This window comes from Stomoxys calcitrans, chromosome 2 (assembly GCF_963082655.1).
Source record: "Stomoxys calcitrans chromosome 2, idStoCalc2.1, whole genome shotgun sequence".
Taxonomy (NCBI): Eukaryota; Metazoa; Arthropoda; class Insecta; order Diptera; family Muscidae; genus Stomoxys; species Stomoxys calcitrans.
The window spans coordinates 33,285,715-33,311,167 of record NC_081553.1 but is presented as its reverse complement, the minus strand read 5'-3'; the positions used below and the strand labels follow the sequence as shown (position 1 = coordinate 33,311,167).

At 40.7% G+C, this 25,453-nt stretch overlaps 1 protein-coding gene across 1 annotated transcript; it reads right to left on the bottom strand.

The window, feature by feature from the left end:
• Positions 1 to 21,886: 21,886 nt before the first annotated feature.
• On the bottom strand, positions 21,887 to 23,115 carry LOC106095723 (uridine diphosphate glucose pyrophosphatase NUDT14). Its single transcript, XM_013263023.2, has 2 exons — positions 22,515 to 23,115; positions 21,887 to 22,411 (listed from the first exon to the last, which is right to left on the bottom strand). Exons 1-2 carry the CDS (start codon positions 22,916 to 22,918, stop codon positions 22,183 to 22,185), a joined length of 633 nt encoding a protein of 210 aa, XP_013118477.1. The 5' UTR covers positions 22,919 to 23,115; the 3' UTR covers positions 21,887 to 22,182.
• Positions 23,116 to 25,453: the final 2,338 nt, after the last annotated feature.

Sequence of the window (25,453 nt, the reverse complement as noted above, 5' to 3'; positions counted from 1 at the left end):
AGAAGAATATTGAAGGGCCTGACAAAACTCCTTGTCCCAAGTTTCGTCGAAATCGGACAATAAATGCGCTTTTTATGGGCCTAAAACCTTAAATCGAGATATCGGTCTATATGGCAGCTATATACAAATCTAAACCGATCTGGGCCAAATTGGAGAAAGTTGTGGAAGGGCTTAATGCAACTCACTGTCCCAAGTTTCGGCGAAATCGGAAATTAAAAGAGCATTTTATGGGCCCAAAACTTTATATTGAGAGATCGGTCTATATGGCAGCTATATCCAAATCTGAACCGATATGAGCAAGGGCCTGACACAACTAACTGTCCCAAACTTCGTCGAAATCGGACAATAAATGCGCCTTTTATGGGCCCAAAACGTTATATCGTGAGATCGGTCTATATGGCAGCTATATTCAAATCTGAGCCGATCTGGACCAAATTGATAAACAATGTCGAGATATAGTCCGATATGGCTCATCTTCGAACTTAACCTGCGTATTTTTAAAGACTGTAGCGTGATAGACGGACGGACATGGCTCGATCGTCTTAGATTTTTACGCTGATCAAGAATATATATACTTTATAGTGTCGGAAATAGATATTTCGATGTGTTGCAAACGGAATGACAAAATGAATATACCCCCATCCTTCGATGGTGAGTATAAAAATATGCCAAAGAATAAGAAATATCAGGGTATAGACTAATTTGGAAAGTATTTGGCACAGTTGTTGGAAGTCGTAACAGACTACTTCCTGCGGCTCAAGAAGTCAAATCGGAAGACAGGTTTATATGGGAGCTATATCAGGTTATAGACCGATTAGGATTGTACTTAGAACAGTTGTTGGAAGTCATAACAGAGCACTTCAGCTAAATCGGACAGAAATTGCGGCTTCCAGAGGCTCAAGAAATCAAATCGGGAGATCGGTTTATATAGGAGCTATATCTAAATCTGAACCGATATGACCCATTTGCAATCCCCAACGACCTACATCAGTAATAAGTATCTGTGCAAAATTTTAAGCGGCTACGAACGCGCACTATCATTATCGTCATTTCGACAGACGGACGGGGCATGAAGATACAATGTGATATCTGTTGATCAAAACACGTATTCGAAGTGTCGAAAGAAGCATTCAAGTGTTCGGGTTTCTTAAGCGTTGCAAGAAATATTCCCCTCTTCTGATCTTCTCAATATCTATACTACCTACATCAGGCCGAGGATCGAATATAACTCTCATGTATGGGCAGGAGCTCCAAAATCATCCTTAGAGCTACTTAAACGGGTTCAACGGAGAGTGATGGTGTTGATTGGGGACAGTAGGGTATCCAATTCTATTGCTTCTGTTGAACATCGTCGGAATGTGGGTAGTGTTGTATTGCTCTATCGTTATTTTCATGGCGTGTATTCCAGGGATATTCGTCTTCTTATCCCTGACGTTAGGTTGTTCACCAGAAATACAAGACTTGCCAGGAACTCACACCCGTTTGTTATAGATTGGCCAGTCGACCCAACCATGCATTACCGTGAATATTCATTTTTCGCCCGAACCATTCGTATGTGGAATCGACTTCCGGCTAATGTCTTTTCCACCGACATTGACGGTATATGACGATATATTTAAGTCTAAACCGATCTGGACCAAGTTGAAGAGAAATGTCGAAGAGCCTAACACAAAGCACTGTCCCAAATTTCGATGAAATCGGACAATAAATGCACCTTTTATGCCTCCAAAACCTATAACCGAGAGATCGGCCTATATGGCAGCTATATCCAAATCTGGACCGATCTGGGCTATATTGACGAAGTATGTCAAGGGGCTTAACTTGACCCACCGTCCCAAATTTCGGCGACATCGGACAATAAATGCGCCTATTATGGGCCCAAATCCTCAAATGGAGAAATAGGTCAATATGGCAGCTATATTCAAATCTGGACCGGTCAGGGCCAAATTGAAGTAAGATGTCAAAGGGCATAAGACAACTCACTGTCCCAAATTTCAGCAAAATCGGATAATAAATGTGGCTTTTATGGCCCAAGACCCTAAATCGGAGGATCTGTCTATATGGCAGCTATATCCAAATCTGGACCGATCTGGGCCAAATTGACGACGGATGTCGGATGGCCTAACATAACTTACTGTCCCAAATTTCAGCAAAATCGGATAATAAATGCGCCTTTTATGGGCCCAAAACCTAAAACAGAGAGATCGGTCTATATGACAGCTATATCCAAATCTCAACCGATCTAAGCCAAATTAACGAAGGAAGTCGAAGGGCCTAACACAACTCACTGTCTCAAATTTCAGCAAAATCGGATAATGAATGTGGCTTTTATGGGCCTAAAACCCTAAATCGGCGAATCGGTCTATATGGGGACTATATCAAGATATAGTCCGATATAGCCCATCTTCGAACTTAACCTTATGGACAAAAAAAATTCTGTCCAAAGTTTGAGCTCAATATTTCTATTGTATTTTTAAAGACTGTAGCGTGATTTCAACTGACAGACGGACGGACATGTCTCGATCGTCTTAGATTTTTACGCTGATCAAGAATATATATTCTTTATAGGGTCGGAAATGGATATTTCAATGTGTTGCAAACGGAATGACAAAATGAATATACCCCCATCCTTCGGTGGTGGGTATAAAAATGGACAGATAGACAGACAGACGGACATAGCTAAATCGAATCATGAAGTGATTCTAAGCCGATCCGTATACTTATCGACGGGTCTAGCTCTTTTCCTTCTTAGCGTTGCAATCAAATGCACAAATCTATAATACCCTGTACCACAGTGGTAGTGTAGGGTATAAACATTTACCTTCATAGTTAACAAAGTCCAACGTTTTTCACCAAACCCGTTTACTTGTCAAAATTTGGCTTAATGTGAGACAGACAATTTTTTTTGCGTGTAGCGACAATATTTGTCCCTGTGACGTTCCTTGGCCTACTCTGTGCCATATATTCACATAAGCATCTATTCCTTAGTCTAAGAATTGGATGAGACTTTCATTTCGCCTCTTTGCTCCCACCAACCCACTGTGCCACATCGTGCATATAAAGCTTGTGTTATGGACATCAACTAAATAACTACAATCGCCCAAGCAAGAGTTAAGTTACCACAATTACAACATCGAATTGAAATAGATTTTAAAAATTAAAAATAGTTTTGACTTGTAACTGACTGAGCGAGAAATAGATACACATTAGCTATTTTAGCTAGCTTTGAAAACAACCAAGAACATCATTTTCTTTTAATCGAAAAGATAATAGGATTTGGCTAAGAAGCAAACAGCTTCACAAGAAAAGTTTAAGTTCTCAGATTAGCAGGATTTTTTTAAACGAACGCTCATTGTTCTTCGATTCTTTTCTTTGAACTCAAAAATCACAAGAGAAGAAAATCTAAACTAGTAATGGTAGATATGAAGGTTCTATTCATTAGATTTTATTATTTTGATTGGACTTCAAGGAATAGGAAGCATTATGGGTTTATGTATGGTACTTGTTACATCTGGGCAAATTTGCCCGTACATATTCCACATTAAGGAACAGGAGCAAACTTCTCACATATCAATGAGTGCTGCCCGATTCGAGTTTAAGCTTAATGTAATTACCAGCACCTTTTACCATAAGTTGTATCGCCACTCCTATGGGTGACCACCGTAAATGACCTATTACGGATGCTGACTGAGAAGGGATTTGAACCCGTCTGCTACGCAGACTATGTTATAATACTTCTAAGGGGTAAGGATCCGAACAAGCTATGCAGAATGGCCGTTAAGGTCTTACATATGGCCTATGACTGGGCTATACCCAGAGGTATCAATGTTAACCCAGAGAAGACAGAAATATGACTGTTCACGAAGAAGACGAAGGTGGGCCAATTTAACACACCAAGTTTCCCCCAATAACACGATTTCGATATCTGACAAGGTCAAATACTTAGGTGTGATCTGGGACTGGAAACTACATTGGAAGTATCACATTCAGGAGCGTACAGAGAAGGCCCACAGATTTTGGGCACTATGATGTAGACGGGCCGTAGGCTCGAAATGGGGCCTAAATCCGTTGATAGTCCTCTGGCTCTACAGGAGCGAGATTACACCAATACTAACTTACTCCTGAGTAGTTTGGTGGAATGCTATGGAGAAAAAGTGCAACATAAGGACCATACAAAAAGTTCAGAGAACATGTTGTGTTGGCATAGGCAGAACGATGAGCGTGACTCCATCAAAAAATTTAAAATTTTATTGAAAATCCATTAGAAATCGAAATTTCAGTTTGAAAACTTAAAATGGCTGTATCTCCTAAACTATGCGTCGTAGAGGGAAATGGTCCTTAATTCGTGACTCCATCAAAAAATTTCATTGAAAATCCACTAGAAATGGAAATTTCAGTTGGAAAACTTAAAATGGATGTATCTCCTCAACTATGCGTCCTAGAGGGAAATGGGCCTTAATTCGTGACTCCATCAAAAAATTCAAAATTTCATTGAAAATCCATTAGAAATCGAATTTTCAGTTGGAAAACTTAAAATGGCTGTATCTCCTCAACTACGCGTCCTCAACTATGCGTCCTAAAGGGAAATGGGCCTTAATTCGTGACTCCATCAAAAATTTAATATTTCATTGAAAATCCACTAGAAATTGAAATTTCAGTTGGAAAACTTAAAATGGCTGTATCTCCTAAACTATGCGTCCTAGAGGGAAATGGACCTTAATTCGTGACTCCATCAACAAATTCAAAATTTCATTGAAAATCCATTAGAAATCGAAATTTCAGTTTGAAAACTTAAAATGGCTGTATCTCCTAAACTATGCGTCCTAGAGAGAAATGGGCCTTAATTCGTGACTCCATCGTGACTCCAGCGTCATAGGCGGATATGCTAAACTCTGAGCTACGGTGACCTCTTGCAGGTTACCTCACACTGGAAACTATTCTAGATATCCGACCCATTGACACACAGATTAAGTGTGAGGCAGCGACTGCGGTTATAAGACTCAAGGCTATGGGAGAATGGATTGAGGTTGGGTGCATCTCACACCATCGCGGTATAATCGAGGCGACGATAGGAAACCGGGAAGGAAGGGAAGAGGTTTCCGATCGGATACCAGAGATGAAGAGATGAAGTCGAATGCGAGGCATTGCTGCCATCAGCACAGTTTTTGATTGACGGAATCCTAGTATTGCCATCTGGAAGATCATGTTACACAGATGGATCAATGCTAGAGGACAGAGTGGGCCTGGGGGTTTACATTGAGAACCCAGATACTGAAATCTATTTTAGGCTGCCTGACCATAATACGGTACTGCAGGCGGAGATCCGGGCGATCGCGGAATGCGTGAAGTGGTGTGGTGCTAACGCGAGAGCGTCGAGTGTGAACATCTTTGCGAACAGTAAAATTGCCATAAGTTCAATAGCAACCAGGACGGTAAAGTCACGAACAGTCTTGCAGTGTAAGAAGGAGACTAACGCCTTCTCTGAGGATGGCAAAATCGGCATCGTTTGGGTGCCGGGCCATAAGGGAGTAAGGGGAAATGAAAGGGCAGACGATTTGGCGGTAAAGGCCAGAGGACTGCAGTCAATAAACTTGGTTAACCCGAAGCCTTTCGGGCCGACGCAGTCCAAGTTAAGGGAGTGGGCGACGAATGCGCATGCAACATTGTGGAACAGCGAAACGGTCGGTAGGACGGCGAAAATCCTATGGGGGGATCCAGATCTTGAGAAGACGAGGCTATTACTGAACGGAAGCAAGAAGGAGGTCAGTGTAGCTATTGGTATCATGACAGGACACATAGTACTTTCTTATGTAAAATGGGTGCGGACGGCGAAAATCCTATGGGGGGATCCAGATCGTGAGAAGACGAGTCTAAGACGATCTAGACATGTCCGTCTGTCTGTCTGTTGAAATCACGCTACAGTCTTCAAAAATTGAGCTGAAACTTTGCACAGATTCTCTTTTTGTCCATAAGCAGGTTAAGTTCGAGGATCGGACTATATCTTGATATAGCCCCCATATAGACCGATCCGCCGATTTAGGGTCTAATGCATCCATAAGATCCATATGCTCTTATGGATTATGGATGCACATTTATTATCCGATTTTGCTGAAATTTGGGACAGTGAGTTGTTTTAGGCCCTTCGACATCAATCGTGAATTTGGCCCAGATCGGTCCATATTTGGATATAGCTGCCATATAGACCAATCCGCCGATTTAGGGTCTTAGGCCCATAAAAACCACATTTATTATTCGATTTTGCTGAAATTTCGGACAGTGAGTTGTGTTAGGCCTTTCGACATCCTTCATCAATTTGGCTCAGATCGGTCCAGATTTGGATATAGCTGCCATATAGACCGATCCTCCAATTTAGGGTCTTAGGCCCATAAAAGCCACATTTATTATCCGATTTTGCTAAAATTTGAGACAGTGAGTTGTGTTACGCCCCTTGACATCCTTCGTCAATTTGGCCTAGATCGGTTCAGATTTGGATATAGCTGCCATATAGACCGATTCTCTAATTTAGGTCTGAGGCCCATAAAAACCACATTTATTATCCGATTTTGATGACATTTAGGACAGTGAGTTGTGTTAGGCCCTTCGACATCCTTCGTCAATTTGGCTCAGATCGGTCCAGATTTGGATATAGCTGCCATATAGACCGATCCTCTAATTTAGGGTCTTAGGCCCATAAAAGCCACATTTATTATCCGATTTTGCTAAAATTTGATACAGTGAGTTGTGTTAGGCCCTTTGACATCCATCGTCAATTTGGTCTAGATCGGTTCAGATTTGGATATAGCTGCCATATAGACCGATTCTCTAATTTAGGTCTGAGGCCCATAAAAACCACATATATTATCCGATTTTGATGACATTTGGGACAGTGAGTTGTGTTAGGCCCTTCGACTTTCTTCGTCAATTTGGCCTAGATCGGTTCAGATTTGGATATAGCTGCCATATAGACCGATTCTCTAATTTAGGTCTGAGGCCCACATTTATTATCCGATTTTGATGACATTTGGGACAGTGAGTTGTGTTAGGCCCTTCGACTTTCTTCGTCAATTTGGCCTAGATCGGTTCAGATTTGGATATAGCTGCCATATAGACCGATCCTCCAATTTATGGTCTAAAGACCATAAAAGCCACATTTATTGTCCGATTTTGCTGAAATTTGGGACAGTGAGTTGTGTTAGGCCCTTCAACATCCTACGTCAATTTGGCCTAGATCGGTTCAGATTTGGATATAGCTGCCATATAGACCGATCCTCCAATTTAGGGTCTTAGGCCCATGAAGGAGCATTTATTGTCCGATTGTGCGAAAATTTGGGACAGTGAGTTAAGTTAAGCCCCTTGACATACTTCTGCATTATGGCACAGATCGGTCCAGATTTAGATATAGCTGCCATATAGACCGATCTCTCGGTTTTAGGTTTTGGGGCCATAAAAAGCGCATTTATTGTCCGATGTTGCAGAAATTTGGGACCGATCTCTCGATTTGAGGTTTTAGGCCAATAAACGGCGCATGTATTGTCCGATTTCGCCGAAATTTGGGACAGTGAGTTGTGTTAGGCTCTTCGACATTTTTTTGCTACTTGGCCCAAATCGGTCCAGATTTGGATATAGCTGCCATGAAGACCGATACCTCGATTTATAGTCTTGGCCCCATAAAAGGCGCATTTATAATCCGATTTAACTGAAATTTGACACATTGACCTATGTTTGGCTTTTCGACATCCGTGTCATATATGGTTCAGATCGGTTTATTATTAGATATAGCTACTGTACTTATTAGTATTTGGTCCAAATCGGAACTTATTTCGATATAACTGGTATGGGACATAAGGTATGCAATTTCCACCGGATTTTCATGAAAGGTGGTTTACATATATACCCGAGGTGGTGGGTATCCAAAGTTCGGCCCGGCCGAACTTAATGTCTTTTTACTTGTTAGAGGTTACATTATAGTTTTTTGAGCGCACAACAAGCCGATTACTGGCTTGGGTGTATGTCCATAGTGGCATGGGGCGGATTAATATCTGCACCCTCTTTTCAACCTAACCTAACCTACCATAAGTTGTAGGAAAGCCGATCATGCCAAATCTTGCCAAAAGTTTGATAAATGCCATCTTGTTTCTTTAAGTAGGGAACAAAATGTTCGCCAACCATTCTACCTCTACCTCGCCAACCTTCTATTCTTTTGTACACCAAAAAAATTTTTATTACAAACTTTCAAATTGCCCAACAAAATGTTCAGCAAAGGATTGTAGGCTATTTCTGTCCAGTCAGTTGTTAGTAAGGCAGTCTTTTAATAGATGGAGGTCAAAGTTTGTCTGAACAAAAAAAAAAACTTAATGGCCTCTCTCTCTCTCTCTCTCTCTCTACTATGATTTTTTAATCAAATTTGGCAATATCTGTTTAGCCACCATAGCATTGGGGGGTGGTGTTGAGCTTTTCTTTCTTGTCCCTCATTGTCCAGGCCAAAGTGAACTCTGACTACTGCCGCTTCATCCTTCTGGACAAGTAAACACGCAGTCTATGGCCAAATTACATCAACGATTGTAAAATGTTATGGAATTAGGTCTAGACCAGGCCAGCCAGCCAGCCAGCCATGGAGGCTGAAGTTTTTCCAGTTTTTTTTTTTTTTTTCATTTTTTAATTTAATTTTATTGTAATAACGACGAGGTGGAAAAGTCAAAAGAGTAGGTATTTAATAATAATCATTATGGTTACTGTGCAGTACTGTGCGGTACTTTTAGGACATGAAGTGAAACTGTGGGAAACTGTTTCCAGTTTTCCTTGCTGATTTTTAGGGTTGCTGTTTGGCTTGATGCCGTTAAACTTTCAGCCATGAATGAAGACATTCTCATGATTTAGTGATCAATGTATTGGGGTCATGTTTAATTGATCGTTTATTCATTGTCATATTTGACTTTTTGGGTATTGGACAATTTTTGGTGAGGCCATCAAGTATTTTTATATTAGCTAATCATTTTTTTTACCAACATAGGTATTACATCGAATAAAATGACTTTGAAGGCACACTTTAGACTCAACAAATAAAAGCATGGTAAGTTCGGCTGGGCCGAATCTTGGGAACCCACCACCATGGATTATGCTAAAAATGTATACAAAATGTATTGGTTGCCCAAAAAGTAATTGCGAATTTTTCATATAGTCGGCGTTGACAAATTTTTTCCCAGCTTTTGATTCTGTAATTGCATTCTTTCTTCTGTCAGTTATCAGCTGTTACTTTTAGCTTGCTTTAGAAAAAAAGTGTAAAAAAAGTATATTTGATTAAAGTTCATTCTATGTTTTATTCAAAATGCATTTACTTTCTTTTAAAAAATCCGCAATTACTTTTTGGGCAACCCAATATTTAGCTTAAGGGCATAATTTTATGGTTTTTGGACCATACTTGGCAAAGCTGTTGGAAGTCATAACAGAACACTGCATGCTAAATTTCACCAAATCGGATAACCATTGCGTCTTGTAAGGGGTTTAAGAAGTCAAATCGGGACATCGGTTTATATGGGAGCTATTTATATCAGGTTATAGACCGATTTGAACCGCATTTGGCACAGTTGATGAAAGTTTTAACAGACTACCGCATGCAAAATTTCAGCCAAATCGGACAAAAATTGCGGCTTGTAAGGTCTCAAGAAGTCAAATTGGAAGATCGGGAGATCGGGAGATCGGTTTATATGGGAGCTATATCAGGTTATAAATCCATTTGGACAGTATTTGGCACAGTTGATGACAATTTTAACAGAACATCGCATGCAAGATTTCAGCCAAATCGGACAACAATTGAGGCTTGTAAGGGCTCAAGAGGTCAAATCGGGAAATCGGTTTATATGGGAGCTATATGAGGTTATAGACCGATTCAAACCGTACTTGGCACAGTTGTTGGGAGTCTTAACAGACTACCGCATGCAAAATTCCAGCCAAATCGGATAAAAATTGCGGCTTATAAGGGCTCAAGAGGTCAAATCGTTATCGGAGATCGGATTAAATGGGAGCTATATCAGGTTATTGAACAATTTGGAACGTATTTGACACAGTTGTTGGAAGTCATAACAGAGTACCGCATAGACTTGGTGCTGTGGAGTATTATATAGTCGGCTCCACCCGACTTTTGCCTTTTCTTACTGCTTTTTTTTAGTTTTTTTAAAAAGATTTTTTAACCATTTTTTATGCCCACCACCGAAGGATGGCGGTATATTCATTATGTCATTCCGTTTGCAACACATCGAAATATCCATTTCCGACCCTATAAAGTATATATATTCTTGATCAGTGTAAAAATCTAAGACGATCTAGCCATGTCCATCCGTCTGTCTGTTGAAATCACGCTACAGTGTTTAAAAATAGAGATATTGAACTGAAACTTTGCACACATGCACATTTTGTCCACTTGTCTTGACCATAAGCAGGTTAAGCTCAAAGATGGGCATATCAGACTATATCTTCATATAGCCCCCATATAGACCGATCCGCCGATTTAGGGTCTTAGGCCCATAAAAGCCACATTTATTATCCGATTTTGCTGAAATTTGGGACAGTGGGTTGTGTTAGGCCCTTCGACACCCTTCTTCAATTTGATCCAGATCGGTCTAGATTTAGATATAGCTGCTACATAGACCGATCCGCCGATTTAGGGTCTTAGGCCCATAAAAGCCACATTAATTATCCGATTTTGTTGAAATTTGGGACAGTGAGTTGTGTTAGGCCCTTCGACATATTTCTACAATTAAGCCCAGATCGGTCCAGATTTGGATATAGCTGCTCATAGGCCGATCTTTTGATTTAAGGTTTTGGGCCCAAAAAAGGATAATTTTTTCCCGATTTAGTCAAAATTTGGGACAGAAAGTTGTGTTAGGCCCTTCGACACCCTCCTTCAATTTGATCCAGATCGGTCCAGATTTAGATATAGCTGTCACATGGGCCGATCCGCCGATTTAGGGTCTTAGGCCCATAAAAGTCACATTTATTATCCGATTTTGCTGAAATTTGGGACAGTGGGCTGTGTTAGGTCCTTCGACATCCTTTGTCAATTTGGCCCAGATCGGTCCAGATTTGGGTATAGCTGCCATATAGACCGATCCGCCGATTTAGGGGGTAAGGCCCATAAAAGCCACATTTATTATCCGATTTTGCTGAAATTGAGCAATTTAGTTCAGATCGCTTCAGATTTGGATATAGCTGCCATATAGACCGATCTCTCGATTTAAGGTCTTGGGCCCATAAAAGCCACATTTATTATCCGATTTTGCTGAAATTTGGGACAGTGAGTTGTGTTAGGCCCTTCGACATTATTCGTGAATTTGGCCCAGATCGGTCCAGATTTGGATATAGCTGCCATATAGACCGATCTCTCGATTTAAGGTCTTGGGCCCATTAAAGGCGCATTTATCGTCAAATTTCGCCAAAATTTGAGACAGAGAGTTGTGATGGGCCCTTCATCATTCGTCTTAAGTTTGGGCCAGATCGGTTCATATTTGCATATAGCTACCATATAGACCGATCTCTCGATTTAAGGTCTAGGGCCCATAGAAGCAACATTTGTTATCCGATTTTTCTGAAATTTGGGCCAGAAAGTTGTGTTAGGCTCTAAGATATCCTTCTTCAATTTGGCCCAGATTGGTCCAAATATAGCTGCCATATAGACCGATCACTCGATTTAAGGTTTTGGGCCCATAAAAGGCGCATTTATTTTCAGATGACATTCGTATCGAATATGGTTCGGTCGGTCAGATCGGTCTATATTTGGATAAGCAAATGCAAATTTGCCCATGAACATTCCACTAAGGAACAGGGGCAAACTTCTCACAAATCAATCAGCGCTGTCCGATTCAATTTTAAGCTCAATGATAAGGGACCTCCTTTTTATAGCCGAGTTCGAACGGCGTGCAGCAGAGCGACACCTTTTTGGGGAGAACTTTATACATGGCAAAGTTCCTTACAACTGACGCCAGCATTAGGAGGGGATAACCACAGCTGAAAAATGTTCTGATGTTCCTATCAGGATTCAAAACCAGGCATTTAGCGTAATAGACGGACATGCTAACCTCTGCGCTACGGTGGCCTCCGTAGCTATATTTGGAAATTGCTACCAAAAGAACCAATATTATGTTTTACAAAATTGAACCATGATTATTAGACTACTCAATGTCCGTGCTGAATTTGGTCCAAATCGGACCATATTTCCGTGCTGAATTTGGTCCAAATCGGACCATATTTCGATATAGCTGCTATGGGGGCATAAATATGCATTTTTTACCAGATTGTGATGAACAGTGGTTTACATATATACCCGAGGTAATGGGTATCCAAAGTTCAGCCCGACCGAACCTAACGTCTTTTTTTTTCACCATTTTTTTATAAAGTTTCATTGTAAAAACTAAAGTTAATACCCACCATAAAAAGAAAATTTCATTCAAATTTGGCTTCAGAAAATATTTATAAAAATTTTGTCGTTTGAAAAAACTGTTTGAGCCCAGGCCTGAGTAAAATTTTGAGTTAGGACAATTTTTCATAGGAGTTTGTGACTTTAGAATTTTTTTTTAGAATCATTTTTTTAACTTTGTGTCCACAGAAAAAGCAATTTTGCAATTTTGACTTCATTGATTTCTTTGGAAATTTGAGAGAAAGTTTCAGAAAATTTTAATTTTGTCTTTAGAAAAAATTTAAAACATTTCTTTGAAATGTTGTCTTTAGAAAAATAAATTCATACTCCGCATGGATGACGAAGGGCCTAACAATAGTTCTACCACTTCAGCAAAATCGTTTAATAAATAGGTTTATATGGGCCTTAGACCTTAAATCGGGCGATAGGTTTATATGGTGCTATATATCGAGATATTGTCCGAACTAGACCATATTCAATATGAATGTTGAGGGACCTAAGACAAGTCACTATGTCAACATTTCATATCTTAAATCGGGAGATAGGGGTATATGGGAGCTATATCCGAATATAGTCCGATCTTAACCATACTTGGTGCGGATAACAGGGGTCTTAACATAATTCGCTGTGCGAAATTTCAGTTGATTCGGGTAATAATTGCGTCTTTTATGGGCAAAAGACTTTAAATTAGAAGATCGATCCATATGAGCCATACTCGGTACGGATATCAAGGGTCTTAACATGACTCGCTGCGCCAAAACTCAGTAAAATGGTAGGTAAGGTAATAATTGCATTTTTTTGGGCCATTTTTAAATCGGAAGATCGGCCATATGAAGCTATATCAAGATATTGTCAATCTTCGAACGTAATCTGCCAATAGACCAAAAAGCAGTGAAACAATATCAGCAATTAGAACTCTTTAAACAGGTCTCTTTTTATACCCACCACCGAAGGATGGGGGTATATTCATTTTGTCATTCCGTTTGCAACACATCGAAATATCCATTTCTGACCCTATAAAGTATATATATTCTTGATCAGCGTAAAAATCTAAGTCGATCTAGACATGTCCGTCCGTCTGTCCATCTGTCTGTTGAAATCACGCTACAGCCTTTAAAAATTGAGATATTGAGCTGAAACTTTGCACAGACTCTTTTTTTGTCCATAAGCAGGTTAAGTTCGAAGATGGGCTATATCGGACTATATCTTGATATAGCCCCCATATAGATCGATCGGCCGATTTAGGGTCTTAGCCCCATAAAAGCCACATTTATTATCCGATTTTGCTGAAATTTGGGACAGTGAGTTGTGTTAGGCCCTTCGACATCCTCCGTCAATTTGGCTCAGATCGGTCTAGATTTGGATATAGCTGCCATATAGACCGATCCTCAGATTTAGGGTCTTAGGCCCATAAAAGCCACATTTATTATCCGATTTTGCTGAAATTTGAGACAGTGAGTTGTGTTAGGCCCTTCGATATCCACCGTAAATTTGGCTCAGATCGGTTCACATTTGGATATAGCAGCCATATAGACCGATCCTCCGATTTAGGGTTATATGCCCATAAAAGCTACATTTATTATCCCATTTTGCTGAAATTGCGTTGTCTTAGGCCCTCCGACGTCCTCTGTGAATTTGGCTCAGATCGGTCCAGATTTGGATATAGCGGCCATATAGACCGATCCTCCGATTTGGGGTCTTAGGCCCATAAAACACACTTTTATTGTCCGATGTCCCCGAAATTTGGGACAGTGAGTTAAGTTAAGCCCCTTGACATACTTCTGCATTATCGCACTGATCGGTCCAGATTTGGATATTGCTGCCATATAGACCGATCTCTCGGTTTTAGGTTTTGGGCCATAAAAAGCGCATTTATTGTCCGATGTTGCCGAAATTTGGGACATAAGTTATGAGTTTTGCACCGGATTTTGACGAAAGGTGGTTTACATATATAGCCGAGGTGGTGGGTATCCAAAGTTCGGCCCGGCCGAACTTAACGCCTTTTTACTTGTTGACATTAATTTCCTAATCGCATGATCCTATTATTGGATTTTTTTCAATTCGCCATGTTATTCCAATAAATCCTAAAGAAATGTTTAGTGTTATAAAACAAAAGACTTAAGACACGAACTTTGTCAAAGAAGCATCACCATTATCAGGATATTAAAAAGGTACAACAGATTCAATGCTAGCTTAAAGTGGGGAATCTAGGAAATCGACTTCGACAATGGCAATGGTAAAACTATAAGAAATAGGACCTTGTTCTTCTCTCTTCTTTAAATGAAAAGTTTTTATTGAGTAATTTTTAGCAGTGAACGTATTTTTCTTCACAGCTATATGTTCTTAATTTTTTTTATGAAAATTATAAAAATTTCCTGTCCAAAGTAAACAAATGTTCTTGCGTTTATTACAATTATTTAACGAATATCTTTTCCCAGCACATTTCCCAAGAAATTTTTGAAATTGTTTTCAACAAACTTGATTTGCATTCATAAATCAATCTCGGTTGATGATGGAAGTGGAGTGAGTGAGCGACATGTACATAAAGCGAAAATGATCGGCACCATTAGCATCAGCACCATCATCATCGTCATCACTACCGCCACCATCTGCATTCTATCCGCTTGGAAGATTCCGGATGCATGTGGCATGGAAGATGCATTTGCACACAAACAACTGAAAACGGTGGATGGATGTTGCCTGTCGGTTCATCTCGATGTTTTGCTTGTTCGTTTGTCAGTGGATTTGTTTTTTTGGCTTAACGTTTTGTTCACCAAACATTGGTAATACCCTGTGAATGGTTTCCAATGAACGAACAACTGTTTAACTTTCGGTGATTTTTGTAGAATTCTTTGTATGCTGTTGCAATACTTTTTACTTTTTCGCTTCACTTCTGACCATCAGTTGAAACGTTCGAATGTTTTGCGAAACAAAAAGGAAAACAAAGTTTGCGCTAATTAAAATTCTTCGGGAATTTTTTGCAATAGAGATGCCAATTCAGATGCAAAGATGAAGGTTAAGTTGAAAAGAGGGTGCTGATATTACACGCCTCATGCGACTATGGACATACACCTAAGCCAGTAATCGGCTAGTTGTGCGCTCTAAATTCAAAAAATTAAACTCGAAAAAGAAAATGTATTCCGTGCTGCTTATAAAATCCCAAATTGTTTTCCATACCAAGCCCCTTAGTTGGTTTATGTCTGGTATTGTGTCCTACCTAAGTGCCGGTGTCTGTTAGCCGCGAAAACCGGGCAATGTCATAGGAAATGCTCCAACTGCTTATCATCTTCCACGCATTTTACCGTCCTGGTAGTTATTGCCCTTACTGTTCGTTAAGATGTTCCCACCTTACGTCCTCGTGTTAGCCCGCATTAAGATTGGATACCCACCACCTTGAATATATATTATATATTAACCACATTTTGTAAACATCCGATGAAAATGTATGAAAATACCAGCCGCACGGAAATGTGGCCGGTCCGCAACAAACTAGGTACGGATGTCGAGGGGTCCAACATCCGATCCGATCTGAACTATATGGACATTCGACATCCTTCTGAGGATTTCAAATGTTCTAACACAACTCACTGTGCCAGATTTCAGCGAAATCGGACAATATTTACAATAACGATTATTTTTTTATCAGACCTCGCCTTCAATGGACCCTTTATGCACCTTTTATAGGCGCAAGACCTTGAATCGGGGAATCGGTATACGTGACTGCTTTTGGGTATGGGTAAGGTTAGGTTAAGTTAGGTTTAAGTGGCAGCCTGCCATCAGACTCACTTAGTCGTTTTCGTCCATTGTGATCCCACAGGAACAGAAGAACTAGTTCCTACCGCTGACTCATCCAGATCGCTTTATAAAGCCCAATAACATACGAATATTCACATCCGCTAAATCAGACTGGTTCTTAAATAAATGAGAACCTCAAGTGGAACTCCTTCTGACTACTAGTGCGGGACACACACACAGAAGGGGTTCTATAGTCTCTTCTTCTTCGATGGCCTCACAGCTTCTGCAAAAGCCGTTGCTAGCAACCTTAAGTCTGTCGGCATGTTTTCCGATTAGAATGTGACCTGGATCCAATATTAAGCGTAAAACTACTCAATGTTTCAAATTTCAGCGAAATCGGTAAAAAAATAAAGATTTTATGGGCTTTAGCCCATTTACCAGGAGATCGGTCTATATGGCAGCTATTCCTAAATATAGTCCGATTTTATCCATATTAAGGTCAGATGTCAGGAGGCTTAAAATAATCTGTTTCAAATTTCAACAAAATCGGGTAAAAAATAAAGTTGTTATGGGCATCAGACCCTTTATCGGCAGATCGGTCTATATGACAGCTATATCTAAATATAGTCCGATCTGTACCATATTTGGATCTTATGTTAGAAGGCGTAAAACTACTTACTGTTTCAAATTTCAGCGAAATCGGTTCAAACTAAAGCTTTAAGGGGCTTCAGACCCTTAATCGGGAGATCGGTCTATATGGCAGCTATATCCGATCTGGACTGTATTTAGTACAGATGTCGGGAGGATTAAAATAATCCACTGTTTCAAATTTCAGCGAAATTGTGTAATAAATAAAGCTTTTATGGGCTTCAGACCCTTTTTCGGCAGATTGGTATATGTGGCAGCTATATATGAATCTAGTCCTATATGGATCACATTTAGGTCAGACTTCGGGAGGCCTAAACCTACTCACTGTTTCAAATTTCAGCGAAACCGGATGAAAAAAAAACATTTATGGGCATTAGTCCCTTTATCGGCAAATCGGTCTATATAGCAGCTATATCCAAATATGGTCCGATTTGGCCCGTTCAAGAACTTAACCAGCGTGCATCAAAAAGACGTATTTGTGCTAAATTTCAGCTCAATATATCAATTTTTGAAGGCTGTAGAGTGATTACAACAGACCGACGGACAGACACACGAACATCTTTAAATCACCTTGGAATTTTGCGTCGATCCGAAATATATATATTCTTTGTAGGGTCGGAAATTGATATTTCGATGTGTTGCTAACGGACTGACTAAATTAATTTACCCCCTATTCTACGGTGGTGGGTAAAATAAGTGATCCAACACTAAATGTAGCCTTTAAGATACATTGCGCCTATAGAGGGCGCAGTTTTCATCCGGCTAGGCTAACATTTTGTACAATGATCTCTCTCATGACTTCATCCTTGGCTTTTTTTGCTTAGACAATAATATATTGGTTATATTCCAGAGTAGAGGAGACAGTACACCTCCTTGAGGTGTTCCTGTGCTGACTCATCTTTTTAGATCCACAGATCCCAAGCATGCCGTAATGCATCTTTTAGTAAGTAAGTTATTAATAAACTTTCTTACGGTACAGTTGATGTCTAGAAACTCCAACTTCTTCATGATTGACGTCGGTTTTACATTACTGAAAGCTCCTTCAATGTCAAGAAATGCTTCCATTGTATATTCCTTGACAGCGAGAGAACCCTCTTTGTAGGCGACTAGGTCGTGAAGGGCTGCTTCAGTGGACTTACCCTAATTATATGCATGCTGCTGCCGAGACAAGCGATCACCAGTGATCTTTGCCCTAAGTTATGTTTCTATCAACCTCTCAAGAGTCTTCAGCATAAAGGATGACAGACTAATAGGACGAAAATCTTTCACCTTCGTATGGTAAAGTTTTGCAACCATGTAAAAACTTCTCCCCAAATAGGTGTCGCAACGCGGCACGCCGTTCGAACTACGCTATAAAAAGGAGACCCCTTATCAAGATAAAGGGTGATTTTTTTGAGGTTAGGATTTTCATGCATTAGTATTTGACAGATCACGTGGGATTTCAGACATGGTGTCAAAGAGAAAGATGCTCAGTATGCTTTGACACTTCATCATGAATAGACTTACTAACGAGCAACGCTTGCAAATCATTGAATTTTATTACCAAAATCAGTGTTCGGTTCGAAATGTGTTCATTCACCGTTCAGCGATGAGGCTCATTTCTGGTTGAATGGCTACGTAAATAAGCAAAATTGCCACATTTGGAGTGAAGAGCAACCAGAAGCCGTTCAAGAACTGCTCATGCATCCCGAAAAATGCACTGTTTGGTGTGGTTTGTACGCTGGTGGAATCATTGGACCGTATTTTTTCAAAGATGCTGTTGGACGCAACGTTACGGTGAATGAACACATTTCGAACCGAACACTGATTTTGGTAATAAAATTCAATGATTTGCAAGCGTTGCTCGTTAGTAAGTCTATTCATGATGAAATGTCAAAGCATACTGAGCATCTTTCTCTTTGACACCATGTCTGAAATCCCACGTGATCTGTCAAATACTAATGCATGAAAATCCTAACCTCAAAAAAATCACCCTTTATATTCATTTACAGGTAGTGGCCCAACAACAAAATATTGAGTGTACTATCTGTCAAAATTAGTGATAAGTGCAACACTGATCTTGTGTTTGTTCCTAGTCTGCGCCATTTTGCGTTGTTTGTGTTTGTTATGGTTCTTAACTACAATACACACAAACACAACCAAAAATCGTTGACACACACACACAACCAAAACTCGTTAACAGATAGTGCACTAGGCGAGAAAAATTGTACGTAGCTGTTAACGGTACACTACATTTTATTGTGTTCTATCATTCGTCTGCTTAATTCTGTCGAGTGTCAAGATCCAGAAACTCTGCGACTAAGATGGGATCTGAGTCTGAGTCGAGTGGGTCTGGCTGGGGAGTTAAACAGGTGACGTGTATCGTGCGGTCCCTGGTTACAATCGGGACATACATTTTGCATGTCGGCATCAATCCTTACTCTGTAAGAGTCGAGGCGGCTGCATCTACCGAAACGTAATTGAGCCAGAACTACTCTGGTTTGCCAGGGGAGGTCAATTTTTTCACGTGTAATGGGAGGCAGTCGTTCTCCAAGATAGCCATTTACCGTATCTGCTACCGTGTCTGCATGAATATTGTCTAGACATGCTTCATATGCCGCTTGACCTAGAGGTTCTCTCTTGTAGCGCTGAACCTTACGCTCTAGATTATGTAGATCTACCATAAGGTTTCTGGGCAGTGGATATCTATCCCGAGATGATGATTTGGATGGTCTCTTTGTCTCCTGATGGAGGTGGTCCACATGAGTCCACATGAGAGGGCGGCTTTCTGACAGATCTCAATATTATTCCACGGTGTGTCACAAAGTTGACGAGACCACACTGGCGCTGCATAACTTACCACAGACCGGCCAATTGCTTTGTACGTGGTCAACAAGGTCTCTTTGTCTGCAACCCAAGTGCTGCCAGAGAGTGGCTTGAGTACCTTGTTTCTACTTTTGACTTTATCCCAGATTGCCGTGGCATGTGGGGAAAATGTGTAAGGACTGTCAAATGTGACGCCAAGTATTGTGGGACACTTGATGGTCGGAATCATTTCTCCATCGACCATCACAGTCAGCTCAGTATTCACCTCACGCTTATCTGCAGTGAACAATGTGACTGAAGATTTGGTGGCGGATATCTTCAGATTTCTTGCAGCGAAATATGAGGCAAGCTCGTTGAGGTAGGCGTTCAACCTACCGCAGATGTCATCAATGGATGGGGGGCCTGATCCCATGATCGTACAATCGTCCGCATATGAAACGATCTCTATGCCGTCTGGAGGGGGTGGGATGGAGGATAGGTAGAGGTTAAACAGAGCCGGAGATATCACCCCACCTTGGGGAACTCCCTGTTTCACTCTGCGGTGTTTCGACTTCTTATCCCTATATTCCACAAATGACTGGCGACCACACAGATAATTCGCGACCCGGCGTTTCAAGCCTGGCTGGAGGGACGTATTGGCGATGTCCTCAAATAATTTGGCATGGCTGACCATGTCGAATGCCTTCGATAGGTCCAGTGCCACGAGGACCGTCCTATCACATGGCCTGGCCTAATTGAAGCCACGGCAAATGTGTACGATGATGGTATGCAAAGCTGTTGTTGTGCTATGCAGTCTTCGAAATCCATGTTGATGCTCGGCCAATGGAAATTTTCCTACGAGGCTCGGGAGGAGTAATACCTCAAGCGTCTTTGCTACTGGCGAGTGAAGGGAGATCGGTCTGTACGACTCCCCCAAACTCGGGTCCTTTCCAGGCTTCAGTAGCGGGTATCACTCTGCCCATTTTCCAGACATCGGGAACTATAAGAGTGTTGAAAGACAGATTGAGGACAGTAGTAAGGTACTCAACTCCAGGTGAATCCAGATTCCACAAATACGGCGAATGGCTCTGCTCCTTGCTCTGTCACTCTCGGGATGTGCAATAAATTGACGGTTAAACAACCTGGCGCATCTCTTCGGATCAGTCACGGTTATTTCACCAAAAGTGAAGCGGCTATTGGTATACTCTCTGAAGCCAGCTCAATCAGCCTCTTTCTGATTGCTAAACGTCCGGTGCTCAGAGGTTATGAAGTCGTTTGGTAAGGTATGACAACCATCTAAAAACTTCTCCCCAAAGAGGTGTCGCACTGCGGCACGCCGTTGGATCTCCGCTATAAGAAGGAGACCCCTTACAATTGAGCTTAAACTTGTATCGGACAGCAGTCATTAATTTATGAGAAATTTGCCCCTGTTTCTTAATGGAATGTTCATGGACATATTTGCATACTGACTTCTGAAAATCTTGTTGTGGTTGTTGTTGTAGCAGTGTGTTATATACTGTGGCAGCAACCCTTGCTGATGAAGAACTCCATCGGGTCAATCCGGTACGTGCAACCGGCTGCCATGGGATTGCCTTAACAACTTGAATCGCTTACACTCACGTCTTTCCATTTTTCTCTTCTTTTTCTGGAGCAAACGTTTCTCCTCTCTTCTTTTCCTTCCCTCCCCTTCGCCCAGCGCGTTGCTACTGACTACAGCATTTTGACACTTCTGGTCGTACCATAGGTTCCTTGGGAAAGCCAGATCTGTTGCGTTTGCAGCTTTTCACCGTCCAGCTTCTGTGCAGTGGGGTGTAGATGTTCCTAATCTCATTTCTTCTCCCAATACCACTTCTTCGCGTGTCAGGATGCTACTGACTGGAGCATTTCGACGCATTTGGTCATTGTTGTTGTTTAAGCAATGTTTTGTGATGCATCCTTTCATCTGCTGGATTATGTTACATATCCAGATCCAGGATCCATTGGGGTATGCCCAGAGGGATCTCGTCCTAAGTCGAGTAGGAAGAGCTGGGATGTTATTTTGCGAAAATTGGCGGTCGGAATTCCTACGTCTTCGACTATTACATCCAAATTCTCATGCATCTTCGCTGACAATGAAGGGAAATATGTGGCTATATGGTAAACGCATTGAGGAGCAGACCATTTAATGTTCCGAATTTAATGCTTAAAAGTTTCTCTTTGGAGAGATAAGGGGAATGGTGTCACAATGGAATAATATGTGAGCATGATTTTGGTTTGGCACTGTAAGCTGATTTTCCAAAAAATATGTTGTTCGCTTTAAACAGGTTGAAGTCGCTTTGTTCTAATCAATTATTATGGTTTTATTTAAATCACATTTTCTTGGAATTTTCATATTATCATATATATATGTATGTATGTATGTAAAATAAAGCGTTGTAATGAATGCCAAAAACCATCTTGTATGTATGGCTTCTTCTTTTCACTAGGAAGTAATAGTGGGCAAAGTGTATTTATTGAAAGTGAGAATAAAACTAAATGGTGCCTGCCTGCCTCTTGCTTAGTTAGAGTACAATTAAATTTGGTATACATTCTGGTGTAAATGAGTAAAGCTTGCTTCATGGCCTCAATCAGTTCTTTGGAGCTTTGTTCATGAGAAACCACATAACGCCCAATAGACAGCTGGGAGGACTATTATTGTCGGAGCCCTGTTGTACCATTTGACGGGCTTCCTCCAAAGAGAGTTCAACGACATCAATGAGTTCATCGTCAACTCCACCACCGCTAGAGCTTTTATCGCTATCAGTGACCTCACAGTAATACATTTTCTGCTTTGAACCTTGAGAACCCACACCAGATCTGTAAATAAACGAAAGCAAAAGAACATTGCCAAATCAATAGAGTACCTACACATAAAGTGATATAGCACGAATTCTAATTACACTTTCATTTGCATACGCACCTGTATGTCATAACCTCCTCAACTCTTTCCACAGGCACATCGTAGCCACATTCCTCCAACACTTCCTCGCGGGCAATTTCATTCCAGCCTTTATCCTTATCCACAATGCCTGCACATAGTTCCAAGGTAACTCCCAAAGAGGGTGGATATTTCTTTAGATCCACATTATCAACATTGCCACCATCTGTGGTCACAATGCCATGAAAGACGGCAGGACGAAATTGTTTCACAAATATCAACTTCTGTCTGCTGGTATTGTACAGAACTATGGACACACTGTCATGCACCTTTAACAAATCCCAATTCTTCTCTTTGCCATTTTGTACATAATATAGTCGAAAAGGTTTTACATAGGGCGAATCTGCTGGCAGTGGTCCTAACCAAACTTTAGAAATTTGTTCCATATTTTGCCAAAATTTACTTAAAGCACGTAAGCACTGAACTTTTGTATTTCCTATCGTGTAAACGTTTGAAATGCTCTCCCAGCAATAAAAACAAGGCGACGAGACGACAAGAAAATTGCTGTTCTAGAGAAAATTTATCAGAGGAAAAACATCTGACGGCCACTATCACCACTAACAAAACCAACAACAACAACTATAAAAAACGCATGACAGCAGTAGCGGCGAAGTTGCAGCAAACTAATTATGTAAACAAACGGCAACAACAGCTGACTGCCAAAGTACAGTGAGCATTTAAATGACAACGTTTTGCGTTCGCGTCACATATACACAAAGAAAAAAGGGAACTGATCCAAAGTAAAGGGTGATTTTTTTGAGGTTAGGATTTTCATGCATTAGTATTTGACAGATCACGTGGGATTTCAGACATGGTGTCAAAGAGAAAGATGCTCAGTATGCTTTGACATTTCATCATGAATAGACTTACTAAAGAGCAACGCTTGCAAATCATTGAATTTTATTACCAAAATCAGTGTTCGGTTCGAAATGTTTTCATTCACCGTTCAGCGATGAGGCTCATTTCTGGTTGAATGGCTACGTAAATAAGCAAAATTGCCGCATTTGGAGTGAAGAGCAACCAGAAGCCGTTCAAGAACTGCCCATGCATCCCGAAAAATGCACTGTTTGGTGTGGTTTGTACGCTGGTGGAATCATTGGACCGTATTTTTTCAAAGATGCTGTTGGACGCAACGTTACGGTGAATGAACACATTTCGAACCGAACACTGATTTTGGTAATAAAATTCAATGATTTGCAAGCGTTGCTCGTTAGTAAGTCTATTCATGATGAAATGTCAAAGCATACTGAGCATCTTTCTCTTTGACACCATGTCTGAAATCCCACGTGATCTGTCAAATACTAATGCATGAAAATCCTAACCTCAAAAAAATCACCCTTTATTTATGTGCACATACTGCTGTGTTTTATTTTAGAAACATATATGTAGTTCAGTGCAATGAAATTTGTATGAAAATGACATCTATCCTGGACAACGAAGTTCTTGATAAATTACCAGTACAGGCTAAAGCCTAGTACCAAGATATATTCATTTCCAGGTAGTGGCAGTTGCCCAACAACAAAATTTTGAGTGCACTGTCTGTCAAAATCAGTGATTAGTGCAACTCTAATTTTGTGTATGTTACTAGTTCGGGCCATTTTTCGTTGTTTGTGTGTTATGATTCTTAATTATAATACACACACACACAACCAAAATTCGTTGACAGACACTTCGCGAGAAAAAATTTTACTCAGCTTTTTACCGTACACTACCTATTAATATTGTCATGCCTAGTACTGATTTCATTCGCATCGAAAATGCGTGTTAAATTATTGCGAGATTCGACTGACTCTATTCTTTGTCAGAAACAAAGGCCATTAAGATGGATTAAAAAAGGTGGTCTCACGCAAACAGCCGTTAACAGCTAGCCAGGTTTGACGGTATTAAGATGAAAGATTTTGGTTTAAATTCTCTTTGTTGTTGTTGTTGTTGTTGTCTTTCTCACATATTCTCTGCTCATGTACGCACTCGTATACACACACGCACACACATTTGCGTGCGTTGGCAAAAGTACGATCAGCTTGATAACAAGAAGGCAGATTGCACCATATGATTTGTGGTTATTGTACAAATGAGACCACCTTTAATTGTTTCGCCATGAAAAGATATATAGAAAATCATCACCCTATAGGAAACGCAACTGCAGATTTTCAGATGAATTGAGGACTTCATCCCGTGCCGAATATGGTGCTGTATATTAGGATTTGCTCCTTGCCACTCATTGTTTAGATTTTCAGATGAATTGAGGACTTCATCCCGTGCCGAATATGGTGATGTATATTGGGGTTTGCTCCTTTGCCACTCATTGTTTAGTAAAACAATGGGACGCAAAAAGGTCTGCATAGCGTGCCGCATATTAGGATGTGCACTGGAGTACGTATGGCCGTCTAGTTTAAAGACTCCATCAATCCGCGTTCAAATGAATTGCTGTAACGAATCTTGCCCCCAGTGTGCTGCAGTACAACAACGAGAGGTATCAAGTGGGTCTAAATAACATTCATGCAGACACGGTAGCAGATGCGATGAATAGCTACCGCGTGAATGTGGTCTTTGGAGAACGACCGCCTCCCAAACCAAAGTAGTTCTGGCACAATTATGAGCCGGCAAATCAGCCGCCTCAATTCCTACAGAACACGGATTGATGCTAAGGTGCTGGATATATTGTATCTCCCAATTGGGACCAGGTATCACACGTAACCTGTTTAACTGCCCAGCCAGGCCCACTCGACTCAGACCCAGATCCCTCCCATCTTAGTCGAAGAGTTCCTGGATCCGCACAGAATAAAGAAGACGAAAAATAGAACAAAACACGCTGCTACAACAACAACCCACAGGTAACTTATTGTAGCTAAATTTGCTTATGTAAAGGGTGATTTTTTTGAGGTTAGGATTTTCATGCATTAGTATTTGACAGATCACGT

Coding starts and splice junctions, on each gene's coding strand:
- LOC106095723 (XM_013263023.2), bottom strand. CDS start 22,918: ATGGAACAAATTTCTAAAGTTTGGTTAGGACCACTGCCAGCAGATTCG. Junction 22,412..22,514: donor GAGGAGGTTATGACATACAG/GTGCGTATGCAA, acceptor GTTTATTTACAG/ATCTGGTGTGGGTTCTCAAG.